At 39.9% G+C, this 16,951-nt stretch overlaps 1 protein-coding gene across 1 annotated transcript; it reads right to left on the bottom strand.

The window, feature by feature from the left end:
- Nucleotides 1–635: 635 nt before the first annotated feature.
- LOC308410451 (trace amine-associated receptor 13c-like) lies at nucleotides 636–16,592 on the bottom strand (the record flags this gene model as incomplete). Its single annotated transcript, XM_080903785.1, has 4 exons — nucleotides 636–881; nucleotides 1,836–2,285; nucleotides 15,992–16,199; nucleotides 16,417–16,592. 4 exons carry the CDS (start codon nucleotides 16,590–16,592, stop codon nucleotides 636–638), a joined length of 1,080 nt encoding a protein of 359 aa, XP_080759911.1.
- Nucleotides 16,593–16,951: the final 359 nt, after the last annotated feature.

Here is a 16,951-nt window from a genome sequence, read left to right on the forward strand (position 1 = left end):
GCAGCTCTCTGATCAGAGCTTCTTGTCACATAGGGGATTTATCTCGCCACACCTCCACACCCCCTTCACCTCTCCTTCTTCTCTTCCCTACCAACAGAACCTCATACACAATCAACAGATTGTGGTTCTGTTTTATTGTGTCCTCCAGCAACGTACTGATCACTTTCAGTCGTCAAGAACTGAATGACAGTGGCCTCAGCCTGAACGCACACTTTACAGCATCCCACCCGAGACTGCAAGATGATCAAGCACTCTGTGGGTTATTTTTGGGCACAGGAAGCAATGCAGATGATAAAAGAAACACTGCAAAATCTCCAGTGTTAAATTGACACTAGAAAGTGTCTATAGTTGTCCACTCTTTTGAGTGTTAAATTAACACTTTTGACAGTATTAGATTTCTAATAGTAACCTAGTCAGTATTAAAGATTAACAATGACTAACATTAGCAGTGTGTTTTTTCTAACACTGAAATGTTACCAGCATTTTTAGTTATTTTCCAGTGATAGAAAATCAGCACTACTCAGTGTTAGTCATTGTTAATCTTTAACACTGACTAGGTTACTGTTAGAAATCTAACACTGTCAAAAGCATTAATTTAACACTCAGGAGAGTGGACACATAGACACTTTCTAGTGTCAATTTAACACTGGAGATTTTGCAGTGTGGGCTGCAACCAACTCTCTCTTATCCATGTGCATATGCTGACCATCAACATAAACCTGACCAGCAACGGGCTTTAAAGAAGCTTTACTGAAGCCTTTGACAAAGCAAGGGCAGCTGTCGAGCAGGACCACTATGACAGTGTGATTGAGGTTCAGGGCTTTAGCAGCAAGGACCTGTTTAGTGAGGAGTTGTAATACTGTAGTGGCAAAGATGAACAGCTGGAGGCAAGAGACGAGGCAGGATGCTATGGTGTGGAGTCCAGAGCAGTTGTTGGGGGAGGATGAAGTGTGAAATCAGGTTCATTCGCCTGGGATTCTTGAAGGCTACTGATCTAATCCACCCATTCACAGCCTCACTGTGGTCCAGATACATGTCAGTAAGAATCTCATGGAAATAAAGAATTATTTCTCAAAGAGCTTATACTCCTCTTCCAGGCTGACATCGTTATGTGGTTGTGGGGCGGTTGTCACCACTCATCTTGAGGAGTTTGCCCCCTCACATATACTAATGTGCCACAAACATGACTTTAATATCACCAATCATTCCCATTTTATTACGGTGTATCCATATAAATGGCCCACCCTGTACTATGACCACAGAATATGTAGATGAATGTGGCGGTCTGTGGCGTGGGGAGGCAGACACACCTGAGTGGCATGAGTAAACATGCCACACCTGTACTAAAAGAATGAACTAGGTCCTCACTGTTGTTGTTATTAGCGTCTGTGGCTGTGAGCTGCAAAGCTGCAACCAGTGTGTAAACAGTAACAATAAGAAATAAAGTTTGTGAAAAGCGTAAAAGTGGGTGTGATTCCTGTCACAATGAATTACTGTCTACATATTCTACAACAAATGCAGTATCTGTAAAGTGACAATTAGTTTCAAAGCTTTTATGAAAAAAAGGATAGAACAAGGCATAGATCACTGGGTTTAAACAGGAGTTTGAAAAGAACAGACTGATCACAATGAGCGCTGTGATGTTTACAGAGATTTTATTTTGAAAGGTCGAATGTTAGGCGGAAGGAGAGGATAGAAAAGAGGGACAATGAAAAACGGTAGATGAACAAGTTAGCGCTGCAGACTGTGTTGCCGCTGCAAGCCTGCGAATTAAAGAATGGAACTGAGAAATACTGAAGGTGTCATCATTAATGTTTGAGGCATGCAAACATTACAGGAGCTACTGAGCTAAAGTCCTCCCTTATAAGAGAGACACAGTAATATGGGCAGAAACACAGTAGAAACACAACTACAAGAACTCCAAGTGTCCTGGCTGCTTTCAACTCTGATTTGTTTGCTTGATTCAGAGAACACTGAATTGTGACAGCTGTAACCTGAGAGCGCATGGCATGAGCCTGAGACACAGCCACCACAAATACTCTCATATACAGAACTATGATGACAGTAATTGGAAATATAAAGGATAAAACAAGGTCAATAGTCCTTGCAATATCATTAATGACACACTCTCCATAACAGGAATTATACCTGCCTGGTTCAATCAGGTAGTCTTTTGCATAAAGACTAATGCTGGAAATAGCATAAAACCAACACAGACAAACACTGAGTTTAACTTTTGCCACAGTAATTCTGGTGGAGTAATGTAAAGGGTCACAAATAGCCACATAGCGACTGATATTAGAACTATGTTCCCTATTGAAGCACACGTAATGTTGCCAGTCAGATACCAATAAAGAAAACAATTAAAATCACCAAGTATCCAGCAGGTGGTGCTTTTTAAAATTCGTAACGGCATCAACAGGAGACCCACGAGAAAGTCTGAAACAGCCAGTGAGAGGAGGAGTATGTTGCTGGGTGTGCGAAGCTGCCTGCAGGGTAACAGAAAAAATAAATAATACACATTAAAAATGTTACATTGTTTTTAGTGAAAATTCCATTAGTAGAAATGATTTATTAGTAAGGCATGATTCAATTCTTGTTTAAAATACACAGAATGTGCCAAACTAACTTAACTCATCACTAAATTAAATTACAGTCTAAAGATAAACCTCACCTTTCAGCTGAGGTTTATCTATGCCCAAGGTGGGGCAGCGAAATGATAGTGATAAGATAGTTGAGATTATGTCATATGTTAATTATGTCAAAATGTATTTAGTGAAATTGTTTCCTTATTAAGACACGGTGAACCTTACACAACTTAACAGTCATGGTTGAGCCAAAGACATTTATTAGTTTCACTTAATGTATTCTTTGCTAATTCCAATGATGCAAATCTCACTTTTCATATATCTAAACCTTAATCTAAGTTAATTTAAAAGTTGGTCTCTGCCTGAAGTGGGAGACTGAGATGATGGCCAGAAGGTTTAGAGCAGCAGTGATAGAGCAGCAGTGATCAGAGAGATGCATGACATCACAATATACAGCAGCATAGTTGTGGAATAGTGAAGTGTTGGCTTTCTGCAGGAATCGTTGAGGAGTTGTGGAAAACAGAGCTCTAGTCCTTCGTGTATCTCCATCATCAGGCTGCTGCATCTCATCAAAGCTTTTCCTCACAGAGCTCATTTATCTATTTTGTCCTTCACCCACCAGTCCCATCCCTCCTCTTTCTAATGACACAACCTTTGGAGCTTTCTTTTTTTCAAACTCGCTCTCTCCCACAGTCAACTTATAAACCTTTATTTTTCTGGACTCAATGTTGAACATTTCTATACAAGCAGACACTTGGGTCATAATTGTTAACCATCTTCATCTTTTTTTTAACAGTACTAAAATGGGATGACTATTTTATTTTCAACTTATGTCTGCAGATGATACTACAGGCAACTTGAGCAGACAAGCCTCATCTTCCTATTGAAATCTGAACCAGGATAACCAAAGGGGATCACTCAGTATCCAGGAAATCACAGAACTGTGTTACGGAATAAATATATATTCTTAGTGCTTATTTTCTATTTATATTGTTTTATAGAGGCCAGTGTAGAAAAAACGCCACTTTGAGTTAGAATGTGTGCTAAAGGTCACAGAGTACTGTGTAAGACAGGAAACTGCAGAAGACGCTTTGTGCAGGCCTGCAGAGTACAGGAAGTGAAACTAGAGTGCAGCGCAGCAGTTGTTTTGATCAAAACCATGTGTGACGTATGACTGATTATGTTATGCTCATTTGGCTTGTAATGCTTCAGATCTGCTCAGGATTTAGCCTGTGCACATCTACTTTTCCAGAAATGTAGACTAAAGAGGATTTTTGAGCTTTGACCACACTGAGTCGGGTTTTTTCTTGGTCAGTAAAAGAATATAAAGGAACTGGATTTGATCATTGGTGCCGTGAACCCGGATTCTTTGACGGCTGAGAGGACCAATTTGGCCATGAGGCAAACAGAGGACAGGTCCAAATTTAAAGTTAAGCACCACCTGTTAAAAAAGCAAAGTGTGCTTATTGGATGAATTCTAAATTATCTGTTCGCCGAGTTGATGATCTTCACAGTTAAATTGGCTCAGTTGTAGTAAAATTAAGCTAAATTACAAAATTTGTTCAGTGGATTTCTGGTGAAATATCCGTGGTGATTTTGGGAAATTTGTGATAATAACAGTAAAGTCTGGGGAAATATCTGATGAAAATGTATTACTGTTAATGTTGGGTTGAATTTTAATGTTCATGTGTTGTGTGCAATGTTAACTGTGTTGTGTCAGCCAAGAGAAAAGAGATTAGAGTTGGTAATTAGGCACTTGTTTAAGGGATTTGAGTTCCCATTTTGGGCAGAAGGCTGGGCCTGGACATCAGTAAACTGGTGGTTAGAGTCCCCAGTGGTGTTTGAAAATTTATTTAAATTGATTTAGGACGGGGAGGGCGATCCCTAGGAGTGCACACAAGTTCAGGGGTGAGAACCCCCTCCTTGCTTCGGACGTGTGGCAAGACCCTGCGGCGTCAGGATTATCTCAGTTGGCCACTGCCAAGACTTGGGACCTTGGTTAACGGCCAGTGGTCAGGGACCACTTTTGGTGCATTGTTTGAGTGAAGAGGCCGGGCCTCGAGCATGACCACCTCAACATAGAGTGGCTGGTAAAGTTTTAGGCGAGAGATGCTGGTAAAGTAAAGCTTCCGGTAAAGCTGCGGGTGGGGGAAACACTTTTAAATTAAAATAAGACTTAGAAATCAGGCCTCTGTCCGGGACAGAAACGGTTTAATTGATTAATTAATTTGGACCTGGGCTCATAGGCTTTTAAAGTTGTCAAAATTGTGTAGGGAAAACTGGTACCAGTACAGGATGATGTAAAGTGTGGTAAGGAAATGGAAATAATGTATCTTGGCATTTGGTGTTATTTTGTTATACGTATAAACGTGTGAATATATAGGAAAGTGTAAAATTGTTCTTTGGATGCATGATCAAAAGTGCATATTGTTTTGAAAGTGTGATAGAAAAAGGGTGTGGCTTGTGTAAGAGAAGATCTGCTAAAGGAGCTGAGTGAATTGTGCCGCAGAGCTGAGCTAAAAGAATTGTTATGTGTGTGGAAAAACTGTTAATTGTGCTGAAGATATCCGCTTGGCATCTTTCTTGGCCTTAAGACAACAATTCTGATGGCTAAAGATCCAAACGGGACACAAAAAAAGAAAAAAAAAATTGTGCTGAAGGAATTCTGATAAACACGTTGAAGACTTTGATGTGAAGGATTTCGTTTGGTTAATGCTTGCAAATGTAAAGACCTGAGTATATATTTGTGTGAAGCTGCTCAATTTGTGTGTGTGTGGCTGAGGGTGCATTCTTAAAATGAGTACATTAAAAATGAGTAGAGTTACAGAGGGTACAGTATATAGAGAGTGAACATAAAACAAGAGTTCGATTAGGTTGCAGAAATTGATGAAATGGAGTGAGGTGAGGAGTGTGTGTGAAAACCGCTGTGTGTGTGTGTGTCTGTGACAGGAAGTGAAATGTTTGCAGGCAGTTTGGAGGAAATTGCCTGATGTGTGTGCAACGTGAGAGAGAGAAAGATGTCTTAAAATCTAGATAGAAGAATTAGACAATGAATGTGTTGATAACTAGGAAAATTATATTAAAGAAATGTCTTAGTGTGTTGATACAGGTGCCCATGGACTTAGCTCAACCTCGTGGATGAGTACAGCGGCAAAATGATAGATTAACTTAATTGGGACGACAAACAGGCCAGGTTTTGGCTCAAAATTTCATAGGTTCACCTCTCATCCTGTCCTTATCCTGAGGAGAAGCTTAAAGGACAGTCAATCTCTTCATGAAGACATACAGAGCAACACTGTGGACTTGAAGAATTAACAGCAGGCAAAAGCAAAAGACAGCACAACTGAGCTAAAACTCTGAAGGGTCCAGCAGCATGTACGAATACCATCATTGATGGAAACATGTGCTCTAATCACCAGCTGGGAAGTGTACCAGTGACATTATTGTGTGAAAGCACTTGATGGGACTGTCTGAGGTTTATGTTTGCCATGCTGGGAGTTAAGCGGCAAAAGAGACTGAAAAGAGGAAGAGAGAATAACAGAGAGAAAGAAACAGCTGATTTGGGCCTGTGTTTGCTGGAGATTTGGGAGGACACACAGGCAACTGTGAGAATAGGGGACGAGGACGGGTGAGAGGTGAAGGCTGGTCTTGTTAAAGTGAGAGCATATGAAAATTGATGCTGAACTTGTGGAGGTTTAGAAATGTCCAGAGCATCGCCACAGAAAGGTAAATAAATAAATTATAATTTAGTGATGTCCCATAACATATTGTTACACTAGTAAGCAAAACTTTTCTGTGATTAATCTGGCAGATTTTCGGGGTTTTGTTTTAGTAAGAGTTTTTCTATACATGGACATGTCCAGAACTGGGCCCATTATTTTTGTAACAGTGCACTTAGCGAAAACCTGTCAGGTGTCACCCTTATGGTGATGATGTTTTCTGTTTTGATGACTTAGAAAAAAAAGAGCTGATTATTATTTTTTGTTCTAAGCAGGCCTGCAAGATTGAATTAACATTTTTGTGAGAGCAAATATAAGGTGAGCTTTTCCAGATTACAATGGGCTGAGGAGACAGCTACCTATGGGGACCCGATCAGTCCAAAATCATAAACACTTGTTATTCTTTTTAAAATGATGACGTCATCTTCCTGGTGATGGACACTGGAAAAGGTTGCGCGCAGGACTCTATTATCAGTAATATCTCGTGTGAATGCGGGTGAGTGTGTGTGCATGAATGTGTGTGACTGGGCTGTGATGGACTGACGATGGGGACTAAAGTGTTGACTGACTTGACACTGAGACAAAGACTGGACCAACGTTAGGATGAGTAAATGTTGACAAATATTCACAGAAAAGGGTGGATGCTGTTAGGTTTTGTATTGTTGATTGTCATTTATGCTTAGAAATATTTAACCATATATGCTTAGAGGTGTATAATCAATTGTGTAGTGATAGGATGTGTGATCTTTAGCAGGCTACAAAGGCTTGGTGTGCATTCCAGAATGCACACCTACATCCTGGGAGCATGGGAAGAGGTCGTACCTTGTTTTATTGTTTTATGGTAGGATTAACGTAGTTGAGTCTAAGTGCCTTTTACATATAGATGAACTGTTGGATTTTCCAGACCAGCAGGTTAAGGGAAGTTGTTTATGGGGTCACACTCTGACCCCACACACACACACACACACACACACACACACACACACACACACACACACACACACACACACGCACGCACGGTACTCTTTGTTGGTATGTAGACGTCGTATGTTAATGAACCTATGCATATTCATGTAACCTCAATAAAAGAGCAGTGTTACGGGGGAGCGGACGAGAGCAACTGGGGTCAAGCGAAGGAACGGACTTTTGTCCGGTTCTCTCCCGTGCACGAGAAACATGAAGAACTTTGCCTACTTCGTGTCTTGCTTGCTGTGTAATTATATTGTCTTCAACGTTCCAGCGAATAGGTTCAAGCTACAAACCTATCAGATGCTTTGCTTTGTTTTGTTTTTGCTTTTGGCAGGAGCAGGGGGATAAGAGAGAGAGGGGGAGACTGTAGATTCACATGAGAGTGTGGAACTTCAGATTAATTTTGGGGGGCTGATGTTTGCTTTAAGAAAATTTTTGATATCACTCATGTAACCATTAACCATAGCAGGCCACTGTAGAAGTCAGTTAAATGTTATAGAGGAAAATAGTCAGAACCAAAACAATATTCATGAATTACATAGGGGAAGGATAGATTTGTCACATTCAAAGTACAGTTATGGAATAACAAACACTGGTCCAAGTGACCCAGGTTTTTCCCTTTAAAATAGTAAATTATTAAAAAAGAGAGCACAACCGGTAGGGGCATGCGATCTGTCAGGGTTCCTGGGTTGTTGACCCAGTGTTTTCCGTTTTGTCATCTTCAGTTTATTTTCACATCTGTTTTCTGTGGCAGCATACCGCCTGCGTATTGTGTTCCAGTTATTCCCACGTATCATTAGTCAGATTATGTTCAGCTGTGTACTCACCGGTCTTTCATTATCATCCTCACCAGTCTGTGTATTTAAGCCCTCTGTTTCTATTCGTTCACTGTCGTGTCATTGATGTTACGTTGTCCTTCCCGTGTGTTCCCTCAGTTCAGTCAGCCGTTCAGTTGTCTAGCCAGTCAGTGTCCGTTCACCCTCTGTTCACCCACTCCCTATAATAAACCTTCACCTACCTGCCAGTCCTGCGTTTGGGTTCCTTCTTCCTCGCCTCCACACAACGCCTGACACGATCGGACATGGTACAGCAGGAAAACAAGAGCAAAGTAAGAGAAAAAAATAAAAACGGGGTTCTCAAATGTGAAGTTCATGTTAACACACAGGTTTTGTTTCTAGGTAGTTCTGTGGATGTAGGCTCTGGGTGGAGCCAGGAGTTCAAAAGATTTGACATGATAATTAAACTGATTTCATTTTTTAACACAGGTTTGCAGGCCCGGAGCAAATATACTCGAGAGGGGAATCGCTGAGGTGTTCTGAGGAATAATATGACTAACCTTTTTCTTTTAATTTCGTAGATGTGGTGAAGCCTTTTCATTCTGTGTGACACATAAAATGTGTTGGCATCTTAACCTGCTGCTCCAGCATGCAACAGCATAGAGGATGGCAATGGGGTGAACAGACTCACAGAAAATCATAAGCATTGTCCGACAAATTAAAACACCCTCTATGAGCAATTATTTGACGACAACGGGAAGGAAAAACTCCCTTAAAGTGGTATTTAAACAAAAAAGTAACAAAAGGCAAGTGAAGAAGAAACCCTCAGTGCATCATGGGAATCCTCCAGCAGCCTAGTCCTATTGCAGTGAGGGTTCAAGGTCACCTGATTCAGCCCTAAGCTTTCAGCTTTATTAAAAAGGTCGCTTTTAAATGTAATAGAGTGTGTCTGTCTCTCCTATATATTTGTTTAATATCCACATTGAAGGACATATCCTGTTTAAAAATGACTCCAAGACTCCTTACAGAATTATTGAAGGCCAAGGTAATCCCAGAGTAAGTATCTGGTTTGCCACTATTTTCCTCAGATTTTCAAGACCGAGTACAATAAGTTCAGATTTATCTGAATATAGAAACAGAAAATTAGAGGTAACCACGTCTTTATGTCTTCAAGACATTCCTGTACTTTAACCTGGTGTGCTATCTGATTCATGGCTAGATGATGCTAGGGGTCATCTACATAGAACTGAAAATGTACGCTATGACTTTCAAAGATACTGCCTAAGGCAAGCATACATAAGCAGAATGCATAAAGTAAACAGCGTTCATCCTGGCACAGGACTTTGTGGTACTCTGTAATTAATCCTACCGAGTGAAGAAGACTCCCCATTTACATGAACAAATTGGAGTCTATTTGCCGCGTTCTGATATAATTCATATCACTGAATAGCGATGACTAGAAATAGAGAATCGAGACAGAAGCACAAAATGGACCACTTTGGAGAACCTGTCAATTATGGAAAATATGACAAAGTTGCTAGAGCAGTACGGCAAGCCGGTGACAAAATCTAAGGCAATGTGAGACCAGGGCTGACTTAAAACCGTTAAGGGGCGTAAAAAATGCCAAAACATATTTGCATGCATCACCTTCTAAAGAGAGTCACTAAAAGCATTTTAACAAGGAAATTGTCCTTGCGATCAAAGTGCGCTGTGTGGAGCCAGTGCAGCACATGGGAGTGTGCGGTAGGTGGAGCAAATAGCCTGTGAGGTGGGCCGCAGCTGGATCAGGCTCTTCTGGCTGTGCACAGCGCACCAATGTCTTGATTTCCCAGGTAACAGCGCCCACTACACAGGATGCAAGTAAGATATGCACTGGTTTCGATGATTCAGAGGGTTCTTCACAGTTAATTCATTCAGTCCTCCAAAATCTATACAAGGCCTGAGTTTATCATCCTTTTTGCTCAAAAGAAAGAAACTGGTGGCGAGAGGTATGGACCAAGGTAGATTGTCGAAGTGGCTTGAAGTGGCCAGTACCAGCTGTGGCTGCCAAGCCTGTAGTGTCTTGTTGCACTAAAAAACTTTTTTGTCATTTGACGTTGTCCTCAAGCTCTCATTATGTCAAGCTTATCTAAGAAGCTAATCTAAGTTTTAGCTAATCTAAGTCTTTTTATCTTGGTTCTAAAATGTAGGTTGTGATTCTTTGTAAAGCTGTTCTGTTTTTGTTTGTATTGTTGTTATTTTATTTTCATTTATTTCCCTTTCCATTCCTGCTGGCACTGGTAGCCAGGCTCTTTGTCATAACTTTATGAACACTGTGTGAAGCAGTTCTTTGTCCACCTCTATATTATACAAATGGTAGACTAAGGACAATAGCCACCTGGCAAAATTGGGATATGCGAAAAGTTGACCCTGAATAGACCTTTTGACCTCTAAATAATCCCCCCGTAGTCCCCCTGTACCGTTAATAACATTGTTTTAGTTTTAGCCTTTATCTAGGCTGAAGTCGTTCAATGTCTTGAGGACTATGCTGCCTGTTCTCAATGGTGGCAAGTTCAGTATTCTATGTGGCAGTGCCACAGCACTCTATCACTCTCCTTCTTGGTAAAATACCCCTACGCCATACACAGCCTGGAGGTGTGTTTGAGGTCACCAAAAGATGCTGTGGTACCCACACTGGTTCAATGTGCCTTCAGTTTTGAATTAATCCCCAACAGTGTATTAGTGTATTTTAATGTTAAGACTAATATCTCATAATTAGCATCATATATTTGTGTTTTGTCTTTTACTGCACACAGTGCATTGTAGAATAGTTTTGAACTCACACGGATACTAACAGAAACAACACTTCCTCACAACTTCCTCACAGGAATGTGGCCTCGATCATAAATCTGCTGTTATAGTATGCACTATAGGGCTTTGGAGTTGACGTCACGCCGCAATGCATTATGGGAGCGCAGCGCCATTTTCGGGGTCTACGAATCAACACAAACACACTGTGTTGGAACGACGACTACAAGAAAGATGCTTAAAAGCAGCTCAAAAGAGAATGAACTGTTTAGAGACCGATTGCGTCCAGAGGCGAAGCAGCGGTACTTGCAGAAAATAGCGTGCATTGGAAATGTGGACCCGTATGAAATACGGCCGTGGAGTAGAAACCCTGAAGACCAACCGCTATTGACGTAGCCTGACCTTGTCTGTGGAGTCAGCGCGTACAAGTCGTCATTCAAACAAAGGTAAGTCAGCTCGAGTACTGCGAGTGAAATGCTTTTGATTTCCCTGCAAACATTCACATTAGTGCAGCATAAATTCATTCATGAGGGGAAATTACAGTGAGAACATGTGAAGGCTGTTAGAGGGATAACATAGTGAGTTCAGTGCATTGATGAGACATTGTCCTGAAGGATTGTTGTTCTTTATGGTTAAAGAAATTGCACCAATTTATTCATATTTATTATAAATAATTCTAATTATACATCTTGCTTCCATGTTTGTATCCTGTGTCACTAAAAATACATTGTATTTTAGTTTTATACATTGATCAATGACCTGCAGAATCTCCTTATCATATTAAGTGATTCATAATTGTCACTTTATGCTTTCTCCATCTCTAAAGTGATGACATCCTTGCATTACATACTTTAGGTTCATTTTCTGCAGGCAGGTTTCTGACAGAGAACAGGCAGATTTAGAATATAACATGCAGCGTTCTATAGATGGATACATAAAAAAATGAAAAATTACATGTATGTGCTAACTTTCTAAACACTTTGTTACATTTATGATAAAGTAGATTAAAGGCATTTATGTCGGCCTTGGCTCATTAGTTCTTGTCTTTAAATGAACTTTGTCTGTGTGTGTTTCAGGTCCTGCACTCTCAAAGACTGAATGAACCAGCATTGCAGCCATGGGTCACTGTGAGCATCACAGGGAAGGTTGAAGCCGCCCACTGCACCTGTAAGGCCGGAGTCGCGGAGACCTGCACCCACGTCACTGCTCTTCTGTTTAATGTAGAAGCAACAGTGTTGATCCGTGGCACAAGGACTGTTACAGATGAACCTGCATACTGGGTTTTGCTGGGTAATATGACCAAGATACAGCCAGAGGTTGGCCATAAGATAGACTTCTCCTCTTCAGCTGCCCAAAAAAAAGGCTCTCAATCAAAACATAAACAGACCATCTGTAGTGACAGGGAAAAGGAGCCGTCCTCAAAACAGAAAAATCCCACCTGCTACTGTGGAGGAGTTGTCACTGCTATTGGATACTTTGCTGGAACACAGTAAAGCTGTGGGTTGTGGGAATGACCCATAATGTTTTATCTAGGGGTCTAGATTTATGCCCGTAGTGCACTGCTGTGTAAATAATTAGCATTTACTGAATATGTACTGACTGAGTACCACTGTTCAAAAGTTGAATAAAGAAACAAACTAATTTTTGCCTCTTTTTTTTTTTATTAAAACCACCTTATAGAACATCACATCAGTTACAATGTAGAATCCATGTCATTTATAGTTTACAAATGACAAAATGTTTACATAAAATCATGACAGTGTTTACATGATATCACCCACTACTAACATTACTTTATTTACTGTATCTTTTGAAAAAATACAGCAATTTTAACAGCACAAGACTTAAGAATATTTAACAGGAGCAGGTTTCATTTTTCCCTGGTTTTATTATCACACTGTTCACCAAACGCAGCAAACCTTCACCATCTTATCCACCTCTTCACCCTCACATGGAAGAAGTAATCTGATTGGCATGGTGGTATGTTTGAAGCAGAACCCAGTCACGATGTTTCATCCATTTCATAGGCTGGTTTGCTGCAATAATGCCAAATAATTAGCAACTCTATAAATAGAAGGTAGTTCTGCAAAATTACTCAGTAGGATGTTTGTTCTAATTTGCTATGAGCTCAGAGCGCATTGAAAATAAAACTAATAGACTATAAAGAGTGATATGAACATATTTAGAACTTACCGGAATGAAAATGTCAGGAGCACCGACAGATATTTGGAGATGGAAGAGAACTGGATATCAGCTCGTCTCACAGCTGCTATCCAGACTAGACACCTTCGTTTGGTAACATCGATACACGAGCTGCCTCATGTTGCTTCCAGGTTGGGAAAGAATGAAAAGATAAACCATTTTCAAGCTTATTCTCTTGCCGGTCGTGTGATCGAGCATTGCAGCCGACCACACAGCAAATACGAACCATGGCTGTTGTGTGTTACTTTGCTCCCTTTTCACTTGCGCTAGACCCCCAAAATGGCGGATCGGGCCAAAATCCTTTCCACGCCCACCCCTGTGACATCACGCTCCAAAGCCCTATACCCCCCTTTTTAATTCTACAGACCTGGGGGAGGAAAGAGGTGGTTATCATGGTAATAGGAGTGTTGCCTATAGAAGGGTCATCTCCATATAAGGAGATGTCCAGAAAGTTGAAGAAGAAGAAACGTGAGCCCATATCAGACCTAAGGCTACATTGAACTGTTTCAACCAATCATGTTCACGTTCACCTTTTTTGCAATGCAAAAACACACGGAGGGTGGAAACAGGATCCCAAATGTGGACTTATCAGTCCAAAGCACAGATTTCCACTGGTCTAACATCCATTCTTTGTGGTTCATGCCCCCCCTGATGAACCCTGACAAGGCACACCTGTGAAGTGAAAACCATTTCAGGTGACTAAATCATGAAGCTCATTGAGAGAGGGCCAAGGGTTTGCAGTATTGTCAACAAAGCAAATGGTGGCTACTTTCAGGAATCTAAAATATAACACATGTTTACAGTTATTTTTAAGCTTTTTCTTTGCGACATGATTCCATATATTGCTTCATATATTTGATGTCTTTATTATGTATCTACAATTTAGAAAGTAGTAGAAATAACGAAGAAAACATTAAATGAGAAGGAGCTTGGAAAGAAAAGCTTCTGGACTTCTTATGTTTCTTGAAGACATTTTGCCTGTCATCTGAGAGGTTCTAAGAGCAATTAGTGGAGAGTCCCAGATCATTAAATTCTATTGAGAGTGTCCTGATAAGGTCCTGAGCCTCCTATTATTCCTCTGTCTTATCACACGAGCCAAGGTGTGAAAAGTGGTATCTACAAAGTGGTAATAGCTTTGAAATTACTATATTGTTATATTATTTTTTTCTGCCTTGTTACCCTAGTATTACCCCTTTGTTACTGAACTGTATTTTTCTACACCCCCACTTATTATCCAATTATATACATTTCAGTGTATTATGACTCAACTGTAATCAATCGTGCTACCATGATTTTACCTGGATATTAAGTGGTTATTACTTTGAAAACTGAGTGGTAATAACTTAGAAATTACCACATTATTAAGGTCTTATTTTTGCCCTGTTATCCTAATGTTTCCACTTTATTACTGAGCTGTAACAGAAAGTAAGTCATTATTTGTATTATTATTATTGTTTGTAATTTAGTTTTAGTTAACAATTGTTGCACTTGCTAGAAGCATTAACATTATTATCATTACTGTGACACTTTCTGTCATCTTGCACTACTGGTCATACTCATATTTATGTTTTATACAATTCTTCTTATCTTTTTCATTAGCTGTTTAACTTTCTGTTCTTAAATTTATTCCAGCTGTTACATTTATTACTCTCTCTGATTCTGAACACAGTGTTTCTTTTTGTGTATGTAAAAGGCACAATAATTTATCCCAGGATTAATAAAGTTCTTATCTAATCTTAATTTTATTGTACACTATGTTTGACAACACAGTATTTATAAAATACAAATATAACAACAGTGTATAATAACCAGAGAAAACAAGAAAACACGAACCACTGAAGTGAACATTATTGGAGCCAAAAGGTGAATACACTGAAAAAGAAATGGAGTGAGATTTACTAGGTAATAATTAACACATAAAAAACATAAGAAGAATTAAAAATACTTACATATATTTTTCTCGTAATTTTCATTTAGAATATGCACCACAGTCACAACTGTGACAGCAATAGTGATGTTTTTTCTATCACTGTTTAGAACCATAATTCAGTAAGTCAGTCCATTCTCTTCTATTTGCCCATATCATGGTCCAAGGGGGCAGACACATACTATAAACCCTGGGCAGGTGGTCAGTATGTCAAAGGTCAAAAAGTAGAGACAGACAGCCATTCACACCTAGTCAATTTAGAATCACCATGCAAGTCTTTTGATTCTGAGCAGAAGCTGTGTAACCCCACATAGACAAGGGAACATTAAAACTATGCACCAGCTGGATTCAAATCCAGGGCTTCCTTGCTGTGGTGTGTCAGTGCTAACCATTGCACAAGCAGGTTTCGTACTCTTTTTACAGTATGTTGGCACCACTTGTGTCATACTTGAAGATCTCCAACGTGATGATAAGTTTAACAGCATTTCTAAACCAGGGGTAAAACAAGGCATAGATCAAAGGGTTTAGACAAGAGTTAATGTAAAAGATAATGACCGCAAAAGATGCAGCTGGATTATTGATTGCATTTTCATCAACAAGAGAGTAGCAGTAGAGTGGAGAGAAGCATGCTAGAAACACAACTACAAGAATCCCCAGAGTCCTGGCTGCTTTCAGCTCAGATTTGTTTGTTTGATTCAGTGAACGCTGAAGTGTGACCAATGTAACATGAGAGCGCATGGCACGAGCTTGAGACACAGCCACCACAAATACTCTCATATACAAGGCTATGATAACAGTTACTGGAACAAAAAAGAATAAAATAAGGTCAGCAACAATAGCAATATTGCTGCTAAAAAATACACACTCTCCAAAGCAAGAATTATACCTGCCTGGTTCAATCATGATATTCTTTGTATAAAGATTGCTGTAGAAAAAAGCATAAAACCAACAGAGACAAACACTGAGTTTGACTTTCGCCAAAGTAATTCTGCTGGGATAATGCAGAGGGTCACAAATAGCCACATAGCGGTCAACTGATATTAGAACAATGTTCCCTATTGAAGCACAGATAATGTTGCTGGTCAAATACCAATAAGCAGAACACATACGATCACCAAGTACCCAGCAGCTTGTGTTTCTAAAAATTTCCAAAGGCAACAACAGGAGACCCACAAAAAAGTCTGAGACGGCCAGAGAGAGGAGGAGGATATTACTGGGTGTGTGCAGCTGCCTGCAGGGAGACAGAAAAGAATATAATGCACATCGTTAATGTCAACATGTCTTCAGTGAAAATGCTGCACTACTAAGGCATGATTCAATTCAAGCAAATAAGACATTATGACCATGGTTAAAATTCATTCTTTAATCACTAAGTCATATAATGTAAATGGAAGCTTTCACACATCTAAAACTTAAACTGTAGTTTCAGTTGAAAAGTTAATCTCTGCCTGAAGTGGGAGACTGAGATGATGACGAGAAGGTTTAGAGCAGCAGTGAGCAGAGAGATACATGAGAGCACAATGTTCAGGAGCACAGCTTTGGACCAGTGAAGTGTCGGCTTCCTGCAGGAGCTGTTGAGGAGTTGTGGGAAACAGAGCTCGACTCCTTTCGGTATCTCCATCATCAGACACCTGCAGCTCTCTAATTAGAAATTCTTCTCATACAGCTAATTTATCTCACTCCTCCCACCAATCTCTTTCAGTCTAAAACATGACCCTCCTTTTCTCTTCTTCCTTTCCTTCACAATTTCATTTTTTTAACACTGACTGTCTCATTCACGCTTGGTTAATAGATTTTCTTAGATTATGGTCAGTTTTTTGGTATTCTCTGTTTGGTTCTTAGTTTTATTTTCCATGTATTTCATGTATTTTACATTTTCAGCTTTATATATTTTCTTTCACATTTTGAACCTTAGTTATTGTCTCTGACCAGCATGGTGATGTTGTGGTTTGCACTGTTGCCTCATAGCAAAACTGTCCTGAG

Source organism: Rhamphochromis sp. 'chilingali' (genome assembly GCF_963969265.1).
Source record: "Rhamphochromis sp. 'chilingali' genome assembly, chromosome: 14".
Taxonomy (NCBI): domain Eukaryota; kingdom Metazoa; phylum Chordata; class Actinopteri; order Cichliformes; family Cichlidae; genus Rhamphochromis; species Rhamphochromis sp. 'chilingali'.